The sequence below is a fragment of the Xyrauchen texanus genome, chromosome 13, assembly GCF_025860055.1.
Source record: "Xyrauchen texanus isolate HMW12.3.18 chromosome 13, RBS_HiC_50CHRs, whole genome shotgun sequence".
NCBI lineage: Eukaryota > Metazoa > Chordata > Actinopteri > Cypriniformes > Catostomidae > Xyrauchen > Xyrauchen texanus.
The window spans coordinates 28,138,201-28,158,742 of NC_068288.1; the positions used below are offsets into that span (position 1 = coordinate 28,138,201).

Here is a 20,542-nt window from a genome sequence, read left to right on the forward strand (position 1 = left end):
AGGATAGTACTAGAGTGGAAGATTTAGGAACTGTAGAAACAGGCCCAGCCAGAGCAAAACTCAAAGAATACCCTCTCACCAGCTTTGGACTACAGAGAAGTGGTTGCTAGTGTGAAAATAAAATTGTCTGGGCTAAGCCCCGGATGTCCTTCAATGCTGGAAACGCCTCTGCATCTGATGATAAATTACAATTTAAAAGTGGATTGTTTTGTGCATATTTTTCCATCGCTAGCAGATGAGTGAGGTCTGACACAACAAAAATCCAGTTTAAGCCCTATAGTCTAATAGGGGCCCTGTGCCTATCTCTGGGTTCCTGGCTTATAAAAAGATATGCACTAAAACAGATTGTGTGTAGTATAGCTTTATTAATTGTTTATGTTGCCCCCCCAAACATGATATCCTGGTAACCCCTCTGTCTCAGTGTGTTTTCGATCGGCTGCACTTGTCAAAATCTTCTTTCGTCTCCTCTAGAACAACCACTCACGTTACACAAAAACACAGTGATTGCGGGACTTAATTCCCATAAACCAATAAATTAATGAAACACCTAAATTGTTTGTTAATGCCACGTTTTTCACATGTACATAGCAATCAAACTTGAACATAGGAACGACATACTTAAAGGAACACACGCACCTTTATACATCACTATATTGAGAGGTATATTTATACACATTTTAGCTCTGGATTAGCTCCAAAAAAAAAAAAAAGAAAATTGAGATAACCCATTACCTGAAGAATTGTATTCTACTGGGTTACATGTGTAAGCATACTTGGCAATAAAGCTGATTCTGATTCTGATGACCTATGACAGCAAAGGATTGAAGTTGCAGGTGAGGAAAAGTATGAGACACTGTTTTCTGAGGTGCTATGACAGATGATTGCATAATTCCATTTATCTGGTTCTGTTGAGGCTTTATTCCTAACAAATTTAGCCACAGTACTGAATAAATACCTAGGATTGTTTTAGTTATTTTCTATGAGTTTACTAAAATATGCTGACCTGGCAGCTTTTAGTGCCTTTCTGTAACTACAGACACTATCCATCCTTCCATGCACCACGAAATACTTCTAATTTTGTATTCTTCCACATGTGCTCCATTTTCCAAGCTGCTCTCTTGAGAGCATGAGTGTGATCATTGTTCCATGGTACAGGCTTTTTTCTTTAATTATCTTTCACCGAAGGGGGTCAACACTATCAAGAGTGCTAAAGAAGACTGTATTTATATTTTCTGTTATTACATTAAGTTCTTCTATACTTTTTGTCTTACTGAGTATATGAGATAAATCTGGAAGATTATTAGTGAAGCTATCTTTAGTGGTCGAAAGAATAGTTCGCCCTGAACATGGTGTAGATTAAGTAATATTAGCTGATCGCAGCATACAAGAGACAAGGTAATTATCTGAGATGTCATCACTCTGCGGCAGAATTTCTATGGTATCAACATCAACTCCATATGACAGAATTCAATCTAGCATATGATTATGGCAATGAGTTGGTGGACATTTGTTGTCTATAAATCCTATGTTATTCTCTGGACACCACTCAGACATCCAGCCATTCAGTGGCACGAATATACTATAAACCTTGTCACCACAATGAGCAGGGAGGGGCCCAGAGCATATTAGTGTCTGACATAGTTTTTGCAAGTTCACACACATCTTTAAAAAACAATTGGCTTTCTATAGCTTGGTATTATTAAAAATTTCACAACTTAGTTCCACTGTCCCCATATGAGAACATCCATTTTAGTAAAACAATTTGTGCTAATATTTTTCTATTTTGTATGTTTATTAGGGGCTACTAGTTACAAATCAGAGAAATTAAAAATGTATTGGGTCTTAGGAGCTTGATTCAGTGAAGGGTCAGGGAAGGTGACAGAATTGGGTATACTGTCAGGCTATTTTTCCATGCACAGAGTACTCTGAATGTATGCAGTGGAAGGTGTGCAGTGGAGCATGGGTAGTAAAATAAATCATTCAGCTATGATGTGGCATAAATTTGCAGATAAGTCTGATGGTTGTCTGCTGTGACAGAAAGGTAATTAGCTACTTGGTGATAAAGAGAGACAGTGCTGAGGCTCCCTGGGATATGTCCTGGACGACTTCAGGAATAAATCTCATAAAGAAAATGCAAATCAAACAAAATATTGTGGTTAGCGTCAGCAGTGAGAGAGGACAACTTGTTACTATTTGTTTACTGTTTTATTTGCAAAGTTACACTTGGCCTTTTCATGATTGAAAGCTAACCGATTAGTAAAAAACACACGAAGTGACCAAGAGTAAATACCCCAAAATATAATAATCACGACAATGTTAGGAACTGCACTAATGCTTCATTTCATTAACACAGAACCAAATAAGTATAAGAGCCGCCTTTGGAACTAGGGGCTGATGTGGGTCAGAGCTGGCATATTTTAGTCTGACTTTTATGCAGCATTGCTTGGATATACATTTATACATTTGTTTAAACTGCTAAAACAGAGATGTTTAAAAAACAAGACACTGCAAATTTTTTTTATAAAATAACATAAATAATAATAAAACTTTCTCTGAGTCTTTCTCACTGTGACAAATGCTTTGTTAATAAATAGTATCTGTGTCCAGGCACTGTAGCTTGCCATGTTTTAGCAGCAGGAGAAGCCAAAGCTCAGTTTACTATTGATTACTGAAATGTTACACCACATATGACTGCCAAAGGAGGTCGAAGGAGTGCAATCGCTCACAGCATAAATGCAGAGAAACACTAGAGTACTGTTCATCACAGTCTTGTTCAAGGGCCATCTGCACTGTGCTGTAAAATACAGTATGATACTGAAAATTTTAAGGAACTCTGGATGATGTGTTTTAAATCTGCTTTAAAAAGTTGATATTGTAAACTAACATGATGACTACAAAGTGTTTGTAATATCTTAGGTTCATGTTCAATACAGACCACACTGGGCAAGATATTGAATTTATTTCCATTTCACTAAAGCAGTGAAACAACAAAAAAGTGCCAGAAAGTTCTGTGTTTTTTTCATTTCTTGTCAATATAATATATTATATTTATTTAAAAATGTCCCGCTGCAATGGAAATTTTTTTTTTTTTTATGTAAAAATAAAAGTGAAATGTGGAAACCTTTCTGTGGTTTATAATGTAATTTTTAAATGTGGAGCATGAGCAAAACAAGAGTTGTGGGACATACCTTTAATTTGCAATGTAACCCCAATGTATGTACCTATTACTGTTTTATTCAACATATCGTCTCAGGTTATTATTAAGTGTATAATCCTTAAAAACATTTCACAATACATCTTAGTTTTCACCAGTTATGAGGAAGTTTCCAATAGCAGCTTGACATTAATGATGTCAGAAATGAAAGCACACGCAAACACACACACACACACACACATGTTGGTGCGGCTATCCTATGAGGATTCCCCATAAACATAATGAGTTTTATACTGTATGAACTAAACTTGTTTTGTATGTTTTTTAAGCGATAAGAATTATGGGGACACTAGTAATGTCCTCATAAACCACATTTATAGCATAATATCCTTGTAATTATAAGTTTGTAACCTAAAAAAACACCTAAACCCACCCCGCCACAAACACACACACATACACACGCACACACACACACATACACACACACACACACACAGAGTGAGAGAGAGAGAAACACAGAACACACATTTTTTCTTGTAAACAACTATTTTCATCTTCCTAAATGTCTTTGTTAATGCTCTTACATGGTGTTTACATGCCCCAAGAAGTCATTTCAGTGACAAGGCTCTCCTGACCCCAATTTCAATGTCTTGATCCCCATTCTGTGCAATGTGTTAGCCATCTTAACATGGCAGGGTTGGGATATTTAATAGAACCCTCTCTATTTCTAAGCTGGAAACATATCCATTTCTTTTTTGATGCAATATTACAGAGTTCCTCAACCAAAGACAAACACCCCTTTCCCCTTCCTTCTCCCCCCATTCCCTCTATTTTGATTTTAGTGGTGTCTGCAATGTAAGCATCACTATAATTATTGCTCAGACTTAGATGTAGCAATCTGTACAAACCCCTAACTCTAAACTTAAGGATGTAACACATTTATGTAACAGACATGAATGATGCCTTGAAATGACTTTACTGAGGAAAGGTGTGCTATTACTTTTCATTGTGTGTTATTTTCGCCTGACAGACGATTAAACAGCGAACAAAATATCCTATTTTGGGGGGCATGGGCTTCCCTAATTTAAAATTGCAGAACTAATAAGGTAATATGTAAAGTACTCTGTTAGATTACAATTTTTTGATTACTTATTGCATGGTTTGATGATCTAATTTTAAGTGTTTAATTTAAACTCCTTTCATTAAACATTAGTAAGCAGGAAATCAAACAACAATTTGCTCTGTTTCAGTCCCTGAGCCCCTAAATTCATGTAATTCAAATTACACTGCATCTTTTCTTTCTTTCTTTGACTCCCTCTTGATCCTCTGTTTGTCCACATCTCGGTATATCTCCTACCGTTCTGCCTGTAACCCTCAGCACACAACATGATGGCCTCTGAAATGTCATCCCATCACCACACATTCATCTCTAACCTCAATTTCTTTCTTCAGCACTCACCTAGAGACCTTATTCCAAATGAGCAGTTCAATAAAACATTATCCATTTTTACATTGCGGGTAAACAGTTATCTTCCTCCCAATCCCTCTAAGTTGCTTCTTTGTTAAGTTTGATTTCTTGTCTCACTGGGAATGTAAATGAATCATTACACAAGTTCGAGCAGCTGGGGTCAGACAGCCCTTTTTGGCTCTATCTGCTGTACACTTCTTGCTTTTCAGTTATACTAAACTGAATCTAACATCTCAGTAAGGGGTGCTTAAAATATACAATACCAGCCATGCAGGGAAAGTGTATCTGCCTCCTTTTAAGTCAATGTTTGTTTGATCGGAGATTTAGAACAGTCACAGATTTAAATCTTCATGGTTTTAATGTCTTTAAACCACCTTGCTAGTTTTGCAAATTCCATCTGTGTTAGTGGAGAAATAGGGTTGTACATTTTCCATTTTCCATGGTTATTGCACCATTCAGTACTCTGGTTTTATTCCTTTAGCTGAATATATAAGGATCTTATCGCCTGAACAGTTAAACCTTGAGCAGTCACAAGAATGATGGGAAATTAGATCCCATATGCTTCAGAAATCAACGAAATATGACGTATGATTTGCATTTAGACGAGCTGATTATTATTATGCATCCTTGTCATGATAGAACAGATACTGTAAGAATAGACAGCATACTCATTTTTAATAGTTTACTGTATGTATAGGTATTGGTATGAGTATATGTGTAATAGAACGAGTGCATGAATATAACGATTATTTATTTTTCAAATGTCATATTGACACAAGTCTCCATTTACATATGTTTGTGCAAACAGAGAAATACATACACAAATAGAAGGTGAAGGAACCATGGACAAAAATAGTAATAACTGTTAAAAAGACAATTATTAATTGTAGTAACTGAAAAGGAACTGAAGAAACAAAAGAATGAATTAATAATGTATTAATTCAAGAAATGCCATTGAGTTTTTGGGTTAAAATTAGTGTAAGTGTACTCTTTTGACATATAAATGATGCATGCTATGTACTGTATGTATCCAAGTGGAGAAATTTCATGTAACTTAAATCTTGCCATAAATTGGATTTGGCCCCTTTAAGAGTTTTGTGACACCCGCTTTCCAGCACTCTCTGGTGTTAAAAACGTGAGAACTTCTATTGTGCAAGAGAGCTCCCGGTTTTTTCATCGGTTGACAATTCTTGGGTAAATGTCAATTAAAAAGGTTTAGAAATTGAATTAAATATGTGTTCAGAAAAGTTGTATGTTCAAATTTTGTGTTTGTAATGGATCATTTTTGAAGGATGCATATGGATTGCATGTGTGGAGATTGACCACATGTTACACATGTGAGGACTGGGTATACATTTAGAATTAATAATATCTTATTTAATGATTTATAGCCCAGAGTGATTTCCAGTTTAGTGAATAAGAATAATATGTGTTATATGTGAAAATGTGTGTTATGAGAATTGTAGTGTTTTAAACTGCAACACATGTCCTTAAAGCCTGGTTAGAAATGCATAAAATGCTTTGAGTGATTTAAGAATGTGTTAAATGCATAAAATACTGTAAGTGATTTAAGCATGTATTAAATGGATAAGATGCTTTGAGTGGGTTGATCAAGTACTTAGTAAATACTTAAAATACTAAGTTGTTCTATATTAACAGCCCATTTTCTGATTTCTTGGTAAGGTGAGGTGTCCATGTTTCTTTTCCTTAGATATAATAATAGCTACAACAGTACTCATAATATTACTCAAACATGTTCTGTTTGCATTCAAGGCATAATTTAAAGTTTTAGAGATCATACTGATTTTATTTTGACTTTATTTACATATGTGCCCTTGTGGTAATTCAAAGTAATGAAAAGTAATATGATTACATTACTTTAATATTGCTGTAATTGAATTAAATTATCAATTACATTTATTGTTAGGTAATAAATAATCTGTAACAGATTACATTAAAAAAGTAACCCTCGATGTTATAACTGTAATATTTAAAAACATTTGTAATGAGAATACTATGTCCTTAAAGCCTGGTTAGCAATGCATAAAATGCTTTGGGTGTTTAAGCATGTGTTAAATGCATAAGATACTTTGAGTGGTTTGAGCAAGTACATAAGTGCATAGGGTGCTGTGAATGATATAAGCATGTAATAAGTATGTGTTGAGGCATGTGGGTAGGCTAATGCCCTGTTTGTGTTTTAATTTTGCATTAGCCTCGACTGTATTTCGTTATACTATACTGCATATCAAAGCTTCAGTCACAAGGAAATTGTAGGGGATGGGCACATGTTTAAAAACATCACAATGATAATTTCACAGTTGTAGTTTATAATGCAGCAAAAGTAGCTACCCACCTCTGAGATTATTCCCTTTTACAAGTGAATTAATTACATGGACACAGACAGAAGATGTGAGGGAAGTTTAATAAATCATCAAGACTATGTAACAGAGTGCTATTACAGTATATTTAGATGAGTTATGATTTTTTAGGCATATTATATCTGCATATTATGCTAACATTTTCTGTGCCACGTTTAATTCTTATGAAGCTGAGCTTGAACCACTGCAGTGAGGGTTACAATGATTTCAGACTTCCCTTTTTATGTTCCAAAAGAGAATAAAAAAAAATATTTTTATTTGTGTGGAATTACAGGTATTTAAAAACATATTGCAGGTTACTCAACATATTATGATCAACACCTGTAGCATGCTTTTTGGTTACCCCAGAAAATTATTTTGACTCCTCCCTTAGTCTTGAATAGTGAATATAAACCGTGTTTACAGTTATGTACTGAAGGCAACTTTAATAGGGCCTAAGTTCAGGGTGCTGGTTTTCCGGGGGTGGGAGGCAATTTGGGTGTGGTTATTCCCAAAAGGAAGTTCAAAGAGATAGTTCACCCAAAAATGAAAATGATTTTATCATTTACTCACCCTTATGCCATCCCAGATGTGTATGACTCTTTCTTCAGCAGAACAGAAACAAAGATTTTTAGAAGAATATCTCAGCTCTGTAGGTTCATACAATGCAAGTAAATGGTGATCAGACATTTGTAGCTCAAAAAAATCACATAAAGGAAACATAAAAGCAATCTCTATGACACCAGTGTTTAAATCCATGTCTTCAGAAGTGATATAAGTGGGTGAGTAACAGAACAATATTTAAGTCCTGTTTTACTGTTTTCAGACGTGAAAGTGAAACTAAACAGGCACCTAATGTGTCTTTCAGATGTAAAAGTGAAAGTGAAAATGTTTAGGAAAAAAAGGACTTTTGATTTTGATCTGTTTCTCACCCACACCTATTATATAACTTCTGAAGGTATAGAGGGTGAGTGAATGATGAGCGAAGTTTCATTTTTGGATGGACTATCCTTTTAAAAGTTAGTCAGACTGCTCTAAATAGATGCTTGCAAAAAGAAAGTTGTATGAGGTATAGGAGGTAAACGTGGCAACAGCTGCCTGATCACTTTTTTTGTTCGACGCGGTATTGGTAGCTTAAGTATAACAACAGTGTTTTTTTTTTTTTTCAAGATAGTTGACAGTTAGTTAACGATGCAAGGGGTGCTGAAAGACAGTCTGGGTTACAGGAGACAAACCTCAACAGATTGTGCCCCGAAAAATATCTGACCCTCCTGAAAGTCACAGAATAATTCGCTCACTGAGAAGAATATTCCTCAAATATACAGAACCGCTGATTCACTATGTCTGATAAAACACAACATCCTCATGCTTGAGTGATAGCAGGAAATTATAGAGGCAGAAAAATAAAAAATAAAACAACAACAATTAGGGTCTTAGGGGTAGAAAAGTCACTCACACTTTCCAGTCTGATTGGCAAAAGAGATTAATTCATGCATATTTTTATGGTCCCCCTTTTACAATCTCTAACCCTGTGAAGTCAATTGTGTAAAATGCCTAAATGCCCCCCAAATCACAGACTATTCAGACATCGGTGACTTGAATCTAGTCTCAAAACCACATCAAAATATACAAGATAAGCACACTGCATTAACAGCCATGCTCTTCCATAAATAATGGGTTTCTATTAAGGATCGATAAGGAGGATATGTTTTTGATGATGGAAGGGAATGTATGTTCAGGCATGTCCGGTCATTTCTCATGCAAGCTACTGCAGCATATTTGCCCTCCCCTGTCATATTTTCTCATGCACTGATGTTTAAATCCTCTTTCTCACCTCAATAGCTGGTGGGCGCCTGGCCAGTTATTGACTAAATATTCCTCTGTTTTTGGGTCAGCAGCTCGGCAGACAGCAGTTCTGGCAGTTTAGGCTGGGTTTGCCTCTGAATTAGAAAAAGAGAGAATGGTGATCAACTGACCTCCTGTTCCAATGTTCTGATTCTTTCACACAACTTTGAATTGTTCAGTTTTACTTTTTTCTTAATCTTTCACAGAAATGACTCAAAGACCAGTTAAATATTCAGCAGTGTCACCAAAATCCAAATGACGTGTGATATTGGGAAATAATTTATGCCGCATTTAAAGACCACATGAAAAGGCTTCAAGAGCACATTTTTATGTCCTGTGTTGATTTATTTCATATTAAAACAGAAAGTTTGGGTGGAACAATGAAGGGTACTTCCCTTAAAAGAAAAAAATGTTTTTTTTTTTATAAATATATATATAATGTATATATATGTATATGTATAGCCAGTAGGCTTTAGTTACATAATAGCCATGAACTATGGCTAAGTGTGAAATAGCACAAAACCATATACTTATTATTTTTACCTATGCACTGCAGAAATAGTAAAATCGTACACTGTAAAATCGAATTAGTTGACCTTACTTATATTTTTCATGGCAATTGGTTTGCAAGCTATTTCTAAGTATATATACTTACTTGGCTCAAGTAAACTGAAGTCATAAGAATTCAAACTAAATTAATATTTTAAATAAAAAACTATTATTTTACAACATAAGTTCCCTTTTTGACCAAACAAACAATTCAAGCACAAGGGTTTTTTGGTATTCCACACAACCGCAATTTTGTACTTGGTCATTTTTAGTTAGTTGTACTCGAATACAAAGTTTAAAGAACTTATGTGTTACGATTCCAAAATGTGACATTTCAAGTAGTTTAATTAGGACCACTTAACTTTTTTTATTAATGACAAAGGATTAGAGAGTAAAGTTAACTTAATTAAAACTGGTAAGAATAGTAAAACCTTAAGATGACGTTAAATAATCAAATTTAACTAAAATAATTGAGTAAATTTTTTTTTTTTTTTTTTTTTTTTTTATAATTTAAGATATTAGTATTTAAAGTGTACTGTAGTATGCTATTCCAAACATATCACATGATATGCTACTTTCTAGTCACTTGCAGGGGAGGGTCACTCTCATTCTAGAGTGCATTTGATTGGACAGAAATCTGTGTAGTGCAAGATGAGTCATCAATATTTTTGGTCCATTGTCTTGGAAGAGAGAGGCTGTAAATTGTAAATGCATATCTGCTTAAAGGTATGTTTTGTCAACTTAGGTGTACACAAGCATAGAGATGGTCTAAAAATGACCAAACTTCAAATTTGATTTTATTTGTGGTCTAAAATTCAAGAGAATCAAAGTATATAATTTGGACATCTGCACTGTGTGTATATAGGTATAAGAAAATGATGTAGGTCATAAACATATTTAGAGGGATAGTTCACCCAAAAATGAAAATTCTCTCATCATTTAGTCACACTCATGCCAGCCCAGATGTGTATGTCTTTCTTTCTTCTGCAAAACACAAACAAAGATAGCTCTGTAGGTCCATACAATCTCCTTCCTGCCCAGTAGGTGGTGATATGCATGAATAATGTGAATCACCGAAAACAAAATAAAAATAATGTAAAAGTGAAAGTGGAGAGTGATAATAAAAATGACTTAAATATTGGACTGTTTCTCTCCCTCACCTGTCTTATCACTTCTGAAGATATGGATTAATAATGAAGTCTTATGGGTAACTTTTATGATTTTTTACGTGCATTTTGGAACTTTTGGAAAATTTTGGTTCCCCTACTTGCATTGTATGGACCTATAGAGCTGAAATATTCTTCTAAAAATCTTAGTTTGTGTTCATCATAAGAATATAATACACATCTGGGATGGCATGAGGGTGACTAAATGACGAGAGAATTTTTGGGTGAATGAATCCCTTTAACATACTGTTGATGGTTAGTTACCCAAAAGAAATTGAACCGCTGAGCTTTTTATTTTCTTATTATGGTTAAAATGGTGGTTCATGCTGCAGATACAGATGCTAGATAAACAGTGCAAGTAATCTCTCAGAAAGTACCCAAGCAGAGGAAGTTGTTTTTCAGAGTTAATTGAGTGCATTTGAGAAAAACTGACTGATGGTGAATCCTTCTCAACTGAGGGAAAACTGAGGGGCATTTATCATAGCTCTACAATTCCTATGGCTTCCTTCGGCTACTGTACCTACACCAGATCTCCCACTCAACACACAACTGTAGGGGTCAGTTTTGTATGTGTTTATGCATCCATGTTTGCATATATTTATGTCCTTTATGTGAAGCTGTTACACTGTAGTTTGTTTTTACATTTACTTTATACAGTATCATAACATGAAATAATGTAGAAAAAGACCTAACCATCTGAACTATGTTTATGTAACTGATAATCAAGTCATTTTATTTGAATAACACTTTTCACAACACACATCCTTTCAAAGCAGCTTTACAGAAAATTATGCTGTGATAGCAGATGTTCATTGGTCAAAGGTGCAATTTGTAAAAAAAAATTAATGTAATATTTGCCCTTTTTTTGCCAACGTGTGAACGGATTGTAATGCAACATAAAATATGAGCCCTACCAGAATTTCTTAGGTTGCCAATTAAAGCCTGTAGACTGATTTTCATGTGAAGGGAGCGGTTCGCTTTTGCCAGGAATATCCAAAGGATGTGACATTTATGTGCGCTCCCGAGAGCCTTCCCTCAGTGCTTCCGCTATTCAACAGCATCAACAGACAGTCTGCAACACTAGATAATGTTATTTTAGAGATGGAATCCAGCAAACCTCCAGCTCCCTGTACAACACCGACTCCTACACAAACTCAGAGTAAGCCAAAAAAGAAAAAGAAAAATATATATTTATCTACTGAATCCCATCTGGCTAAGCAGAAATGTGATAGTGGTCGAGATCTTAAAGTGAACTAGAGTGAACATCGTTAGGGCATTTGATTCCTGGAGGAACCTTCGTTCGGTTTTGGGGATCAAAACCGACCCTGAATTGGCATTCTACTTATTGGACTGGTAAATTTACATAACTGCAAAGCATGTGAAATATAGTGCCATAAGGACTGATCTGTGTAATTTTAGCTAACTTGATCCTACCCGCTAACGCTGACGAATTGCAAGCTACATTGTTTCATAACTTTCAAATAATTTCAACGATCTTCTCTTTATACTAAAAGTCAGGTTAATGTCAATGTTAATCTGTAATTATTCAGCAAGGTAAACAACAATAATACATGAAATAAATGCTAGACAATGTTCAAGATAATGCAAAAGGCTCCATTCATTAGTGTAACATAACTTGGTTATGCAGAAAATATATACATTCTATTATTATAAAACAATAGCACATCGATATATCAAAATGACAGTTATGATGGAATCACATCGATACTAAATTGTGTCAACATATTTATTATGTACAGTCTATTTTATAAACAGCTACTGTCACCATCCCCCAAATTTAGCTAACAGCTATTGATAAAGCTGGCTAGCTAGCTAACGCCAACACTAGTCTACTTTGTTTTAATCAAATATAATATGCAGTCTCAAAATTTATGGTAAAACAATCATAACTGTGTAATTTTGTCAGCATGATGCTAGTGAATCACATTCAGTCTCTTTGTACGTTATGTCATTGTTTTGGATGCTTGCTCGCGTCCCTATGGAGTCTGTGTACGTGAGCGAGCATGAGCAACAGGCAGCTGCCTGCAGTTCACTTAATGGCCACAAGTTTCATTAATAACAAGGGTTTCTGAATCTTACATACTGCACCTTTATGCAAAATTTTCCTTGTGTGAATTGTACACTGCAATAAAGAAAATCAGTAAAATATATGGTACATTTACAGCAGCTGTGGTTGCCAAACATTTACCTTAGAAATGTTTGGCAACTTACAGTGACCATGTTTCAGGCTTTACAGGATGTCATTTTGATGCCTGTATATTTTACAGATCACCATTTGTTATTATTAAACAATATAAACTCAATATACTACAATTCTGGAACTATAAAGATGTGCTTTTCACTTTATAATGTATAGTTATTCACTGTACAGAAAGGCACATGATGACATAAAGTTCATCAATAGTGGCCCTTCCAAGAGCAATGACCAATTAACATGTGAAGACACAACAGGTTGTAAACACAACTAACAAACCACCATCAGGGTAACACATTAAAAATAAGAAATATAACTATTTCCATAAAACATACTGAAATGTGATGTGTCACGCAGGGAATTCTGAGAACGCCCGATTATTATTTTAAAAAAACTTTTACCTTATTTTTAACAATAATTCACTGTAAAAATACATGCACTCTCTTGTTAAACACAATATATATTTTTACCATTAATTATATGGTAAACTTAAAATTTGTACATCTAAAAAAATGTGTAGGTTACGTATGTAACCTCCATTCCCTGATGGAGGGAACGAGACGTTGTGTTGAAGAAGCAACAATAGGGGTCTCTCTTGAGCGCCGAATATGCCTCTGATCTATGAAAAAAGGCCAATGAGAATTAGGCAGACAAAATTTGCATACCTCGCCCCCAGACATACGGGTATAAAAGCGGGGAAATACGTCAAGTTCATTCAGGAGTTTTCTGAGGAGCTGGAAATGATCTGGCCACCACTCGACATGTTTCCCCGCTTTTATACCTGTATGTTCTGTCTACCTAATTCTCATTGGCCTTTTTTCATAGATCAGAGGCATATTGAGCGCTCAAGAGAGACCCCTAGTGTCGCTTCTTAGACACAATGTCGAAGTGAGCGGTAGACGGGGAACATAGTTTTACAACAGTTTACATGTATGAGCTACAGTCAGGTCCATAAATATTGGGACATTGACACAATTCTAATCTTTTTGGCTCTATACACCACCACAATGGATTTGAAATTAAACAAACAAGATGTCCTTTAACTGCAGACTTTCAGCTTTAATTTGAGGGTATTTACATCAAAATCAGGTGAACGGTGTAGGAATTACAACAGTTTGTATATGTGCCTCCCACTTTTTAAGGGACCAAAAGTAATGGGACAATTGGCTGCTCAGCTGTTCCATGGCCAGGTGTGTGTTATTCCCTCATTATCCCATTTACAAGGAGCAGATAAAAGGTCCAGAGTTCATTTCAAGTGTGCTATTTGCATTTGGAATCTGTTGCTGTCAACTCTCAATATGAGATCCAAAGAGCTGTCACTATCAGTGAAGCAAGCCATCATTAGGCTGAAAAATCAAAACAAACCCATCAGAGAGATAGCAAAAATATTAGGTGTGGCCAAATCAACTGTTTGGAACATTCTTAAAAAGAAAGAACGCACCGGTGAGCTCAGCAACACCAAAAGACCTGGAAGATCATGGAAAACAACTGTGGTGGATGACCGAAGAATTCTTTCCCTGGTGAAGAAAACACCGTTCACAACACTCGGCCAGATCAAGAACACTCTCCAGGAGGTAGGTGTATGTGTGTCAAAGTCAACAATCAAGAGAAGACTTCACCAGAGTGAATACAGAGGGTTCACCACAAGATGTAAACCATTGGTGAGCCTCAAAAACAGGAAGGCCAGATTAGAGTTTGCCAAACAACATCTAAAAAAGCCTTCACAGTTCTGGAACAACATCCTATGGACAGATGAGTCTTGTACCAACTTGCACCAGAGTGATGGGAAGAGAAGAGTATGGAGAAGGAAAAGAACTGGTCATGATCCAAAGCATACCACCTCATCAGTGAAGCATGGTGTTGGTAGTGTCATGGCGTGGGCATGTATGGCTGCCAATGGAACTGGTTCTCTTGTATTTACTGATGATGTGACTCCTGACAAAAGCAGCAGGATGAAATCTGCTCATATTCAGCCAAATGCTTCAGAACTCATTGGACGGCGCTCCACAGTACAGATGGACAATGACCCTAAGCATACTGCGAAAGCAACCAAAGAGTTTTTTAAGGGAAAGAAGTGGAATGTTATGCAATGGCCAAGTCAATCACCTGACCTGAATCCGATTGAGCATGCATTTCACTTGCTGAAGACAAAACTGAAGGGAAAATGCCCCAAGAACAAGCAGGAACTGAAGACAGTTGCAGTAGAGGCCTGGCAGAGCATCACCAGGGATGAAACCCAGCGTCTGGTGATGTCTGTGCGTTCCAGACTTCAGGCTGTAATTGACTGCAAAGGATTTGCAACCAAGTATTAAAAGTGAAAGTTTGATTTATGATTGTTAATCTGTCCCATTACTTTTGGTCCCTTAAAAAGTGGGAGGCACATATACAAACCGTTGTAATTCCTACACCGTTCACCTGATTTGGTGTAAATACCCTCAAATTAAAGCTGAAAGTCTGCAGTTAAATCACATCTTGTTAGTTTCATTTCAAATCCATTGTGGTGGTGTATAGAGCTAAAAAGATTAGAATTGTGTCGATGTTCCAATATTTATGGACCTGACTGTATGTATGAATTTTACTGTAATTTTGTTACAGTCTTTTACCATTATAATTACGGACGTTTTTACAGTGTCGGGTTAATTAATGACTAAATGTCTTTGAAGTTCATCCTGAATTAACTGTGGAAGTGCACGTAGAGGCAGTGGCCTTGTTATTTGTCAGATGAAGACTTTAGTTGGCAATTGGCATTAATTTATTGTTTACAATATGTATTCCATTTTAAGGTAGTGTAGTCCAACTGAGATGATGCTGGCAGAGGGCAGTCTGACTGTAAGTTCATTTTGGTGAAGTCAAAATCATTGTAAATCACTGTAATAACAACTGGTACATTAGTGTGCCATATGAAAACATGTAAGTCGGATGTCTGAGAACGGTAGTCATTAGCTGCTGGCATTGCTACCAAAAGGGAATACTTTTTTAATGGCCAAGAAGTATGGTCTTCATCAAAAACAGTAGCCTACATATTCTTACAGTACGCAAATTCGGATGCGGCAATAGACAAAATAGCATTGGTAACACACAACTCTAAAACAATTCAATAAAGTTAAACTAAATAACATAAAATATTACAAACCACTCCAATTCACTTTATTGTTAAATAAGAAGAAACATAACTTTTTTATGAAATATAAACAATTTAGGTTTTAACTGTAGAATTTTTACACCAAAACACTAATTTGGCTTCCTCATTCACCCATACACATTGTGTATGTGTGTTATTGTTTTTATAATTATGGGTCACTCACTATCGACAAATTAAATCAGAAATAAATGGATCACCTGTTTATTTTTCAGAAACAGTCCAAATAATGGCATTTTTTTTAATTATTATTATTATTTGTCACTCCAGATATTAGGCTTTCTCGTGCTTACTCCTTACTGACACCCTCTATAAATATATTTCTACCCTGACATTTTCATGAAACGGTTCATTTCTCCTACTGCGTAGATTGATGGTGTGTCAGGGCTTATTATAATGGCAAACATAAAGCCCGCCCATACGCGTATTCCAGCACATATAACTCCGCCCTCCAGCGACGTCGTCATTAATTCAAACTTATATCTGAAGCAGAGTGGAGCGTGCGTAGAGGTAGAGAGCGCTGGCTGCACGGCGACTGGAGGCAGAGACTGTACATCACAGCTTTTTTATATTTCCTATGAGCACGACGCATTGATCTGTGAAAATGTGGACGGTAATAGGGAAGCTGCTGCTTTTACACATGATACCCTTGAGATTTCTGTTGGTGGACGGTAAGTGTCTGCTGCACGATGACATACACAGGTGTGAATGTTGTGAAGCGATGTTGGTGGAGAAACACCGGCGCCGAGGCGCTCATTCACTTTCGATGACGAGTTGTATGAGCGTATGTCATCGGCTTGTGTTTAAAAGTAAAGAGCAACTATAAAACAAGTTAAGCATTTATCGTTTCTGCGCACCAATGCGTCATGTCTTATAGACCATATAGTTTGTGGCTTGTGCTATAGGTTAATGCTTTATTGCAGCCTGTCATCTTACACGTGGCCACATTTTGACATGGTAGGCTACTGTGCAGCTTCGTAACTTATTAAACGTTTTCTAGTGCTATGCATTTAAGCATGACTTGTTACATGACAGGTACTACACCGGACTGTGAAAGCGGTCAGTTTCAGTGCAGGAACGGCAGGTGTATTCCGACTCCGTGGAGATGTGACGATGATGACGACTGCTCGGACAACAGCGATGAGGAGAACTGCCGTGAGTATATTCACCTTTATTTAACAGTTGTCTTAGTCATGCTGGTGCCCTCTTTGTTCCGAATCTGGTCGGAATACATTCTAGTCTCAAAAGCTAGCATTTTAGGAAATTAGTAACAGGGAAGTAATAGGGAACGCGCGCTCTAAACGCGCGTGTGATGCCAAACAATACTGTCTAAGGGGCCGTTCACACTGAACGTATTTTTGCGTCCGTCTGAGCTAGACACATCGTTGACCGCTGTCTTGTTGTTGTTTTTTTTTCTCTCCCGAATATAACATAACGCAGGTGTCTCTCGAGACGCGTCTTTTATACTTGACACGGCGACTAAAAAACGGCTCTGCAGTCAAAGAAGTCCATGTAGCGCTACACTTTTGTGTGAATGGCCCCTAAGGAGGCAGCTTATTAGGTTTTGAAACACAGGCAGAGACTTTATGCGTCTCTTTTAGTAAGACCCCAGACTATGTCTGTAACTGTCAATGGGGTAGCCTATGGTTTTGGGTAACATTGGTTATTTCACAAGTTTTACTTCCTATTTTAACGTTTTACTTTAATTGTGTAAAAAGGTTGACATTTCATATAGTAAACATGCAAGCTTACGTTAGTGTTCATGTTACCTAAAACACAGTAATGGTAAAGAACAACAATGAACTTGTATGTACATTGTTCTTGTAATTATACACTGGAAACACTAATGTTGTCATTATGGGGGAAATCATGTTGTCTTAATTCAACATTACTTTAAATATCAAGTTTTGCAGTAATAACTCAAATATCTAAAGTTCCATAGACTTAAGATTTTAAGTGTTGATAACTCTTGGAATATGCACTATGCCTTGCACTTTTCTTGGTCAAAAGGAACAAATAGGGGCATTTAAATAGTTGTTATTAAGAATCCATAAAGGTTTTAGCTCTTTGTAGTATTATTTATGTTTTGTTGGAAATAGTTGTTTAGTGTGATGTCACCAGGGTGATCTGCGTCCCCTTTGGTCAAGTTGGACCCTGTTATTACTATCTTGTTATCCTTGTGCATGCGCAACTGAAGTACATAAGTACTGTCTAAGCTTTACTATGGATAAATGTGTTTATTTTATGTTTAATCCGGAATCCGTTATAATCTTCATTATTTAAGCTGTGCTTTTGTATGACTTTAATTTGAGTCCATTCAAATTAAATTATTAAGTTAAAATAGCATGATTTGAGTTAAACTAGCTTGCATCTAGTTACCCTAGCTTAAAGTTGAAAAGTAGTAGTAGAAGTAGTAAAGTTAATTTTATATAAACACCAAGCTAAGTTAATTTAACTACACAAGTTTTGGAAATGCCATTACTCAGTTTATTTGAAGGAATGAGCTTACTCAATTAATTGTGTAGTCAACTTATTATGGTTTCAATGTAGTGACACATGATATGTGTAACATTGACACTGCAATGTAAAGTGCAAGTATATATTGCTCTGACATTTTAATTGGGCATATTTTTAGCATTATTTGACACAGAATTTTGGTTAGAAGTGGTAACTTTGCAGGAAGAATCTACAAGAAGATTGACATAGCCAAGATTGATTCTTGCAGGACTCGCTAATGAAAGACAAACATTAAAAGCGTAATCAGCAAGTCGAATAACTTAACTGAGATGTATGGCTCCACTGAGGGGAGAAAGGCGAAGCTCCCACAAAATGTAATTATCCTGTTGTATTGGTAACAGTATTAATTGGAAGTGAGGTAATTATTCTGGTTAGTTGATTAATGTGGTAAAGTAGAGGAGGCTTAGTGTAGGGAATGCTTGCACTTCCTCGCATAGCAATTAAATTCCTCTAAAACTGATTAAATTACATTTATCCAACAGTTACTTTAAGTTCATGTCGTAAATAGTCATTACATCTTGTCATGTAATGTAGGATTATAAAGGTCATAGACCTACTTCTATTACTCACCCTTGTTCTGTTTTTGCAAGGGATGCTTTTTGCTTCCTGCTTAAGCTTTTTCATCTTTACTTCTTAAACTGAGTTTGTGGGGCAGGAGTGGTAGGCTGCATTTTTCAAGAAAGAGAATTAGACGCCTGCACACTTGTCCCAAATAGCGTAGACGTACACATGGCTGGATTCACTTGCTGCATTAGTGCCGCTTGGGCTGTGACACACTTCCTACACATTACAAACAGTCATCAGCAGCCCACCTGTTCTGCGCACAAACAACACAACAGAATGTACATTTGAAAAACCCAAAAGGAGGAGAGTGTATGCAGCTCTGCAAAGGCAAACACAGTAACTATAACAACATTGCAACAGTGAAAATGGCTTAATAGTTTGTCACTGGATGGATCATAATATAAGAGACACAATTTTTGGTTGTAAGTAAATTTTGAGTACATTTATGCCTTTGAAAGGCAGCATGGGCTAATGTTTCTGTGGCTTTGTTGGATCTTTGCTTATCTTGTTAACCCACTAATTCAGTCTTTTCATCTAATCCTCTAATGCTCTCCCCATTTGAGGAACTTGTTCACTCCTCTCTTTTTATTATTTATTTATGTATTAAATCTGTTTGGGTTATGTTTTTGTTTTTAATTTGTTTCAGTTTGATTTGAAGGAAATAATATAATTATTATGCTCTATAATTTATGTGACACTGCCAGCTGTCATGCCCTTGAGATTCAGGTTTGTTGCCTGCACCAAGTGTGTTTTTGGCAATGACTATGCCAGTTTAATTGGATCAATGCTAAGATGCCCAGTTACCCATGGTATTTCCAGCAGGAAGGGTGTCTGTGTGGTTTCTTCCCAGGTAGAAGCACTCTCTTGGGCTGTCAGTGTGAGGAAAGCTCCCCTCTCTCTACTGGATATTTTCCCGCAGACATTGACAGTTATTCAATTATAATAATACCTTTAGGATTGTGCTTTGTGCTCCCCTCCCAGACACAGGCGGTAATAGCAACACTTTATGACGCACTTTGCTCCCTGTCCCTCTATCTCTGTTTTTCAGTTCAAGTTTTAATCACAGACCTTTATGTCTGAAGATGAAGTGGACTCTTTGGTAGACATTAGCTTAGTGGCTGGAGACTATTTATGTGTCTCAGGATGGCCTTCTCAGTCTTTTTAGTGGATACATTTGTCATATGGAGATTCTTTTATTAAGAAGTGATAGCACTTTTTACAGCAGTAGTTCAAAAGATCCCAAACTACAAAGAGCTTTTACCAGGGTAAATATGACCTGTGATAAAGCAGTCATGTGGCGGATAATAATTTGTTTACTTACCGTTAGTTTAGGGACTTGATGCTAATGTATTCCCCTTGTGTGAGTGTGTGAGTGTGAGAGAGAGAGAAAATCGTGTGGCTGTTAAAAGTAGTTTATCAAATTATATGAAAACAGTAAGACAATGAGTGTTATAATAACCAAAAAATTGCCAAAACTATTTGAAAATAATGATTGATAATTCGGGACTGAAAGCCTCCCTGATCTTCCATCTTTACAGAGTAGATGTATTCTTTTTGGCAGATGTTTT

At 36.2% G+C, this 20,542-nt stretch overlaps 1 protein-coding gene across 1 annotated transcript in view; it reads left to right on the forward strand.

Annotated features, from left to right (window-relative positions):
* Window positions 1-16,428: 16,428 nt before the first annotated feature.
* The window catches only part of LOC127653922 (low-density lipoprotein receptor-related protein 8-like), a 242,309-nt gene continuing 238,195 nt past the window's right edge, over window positions 16,429-20,542 (forward strand). Inside the window, exons 1-2 of the mRNA XM_052140780.1 lie at window positions 16,429-16,564; window positions 16,929-17,048. Of these exons, the coding sequence (XP_051996740.1) occupies window positions 16,498-16,564; window positions 16,929-17,048 (187 nt within the window). The 5' untranslated portion in view covers window positions 16,429-16,497. The remainder of the gene's footprint in view (window positions 16,565-16,928; window positions 17,049-20,542) is intronic.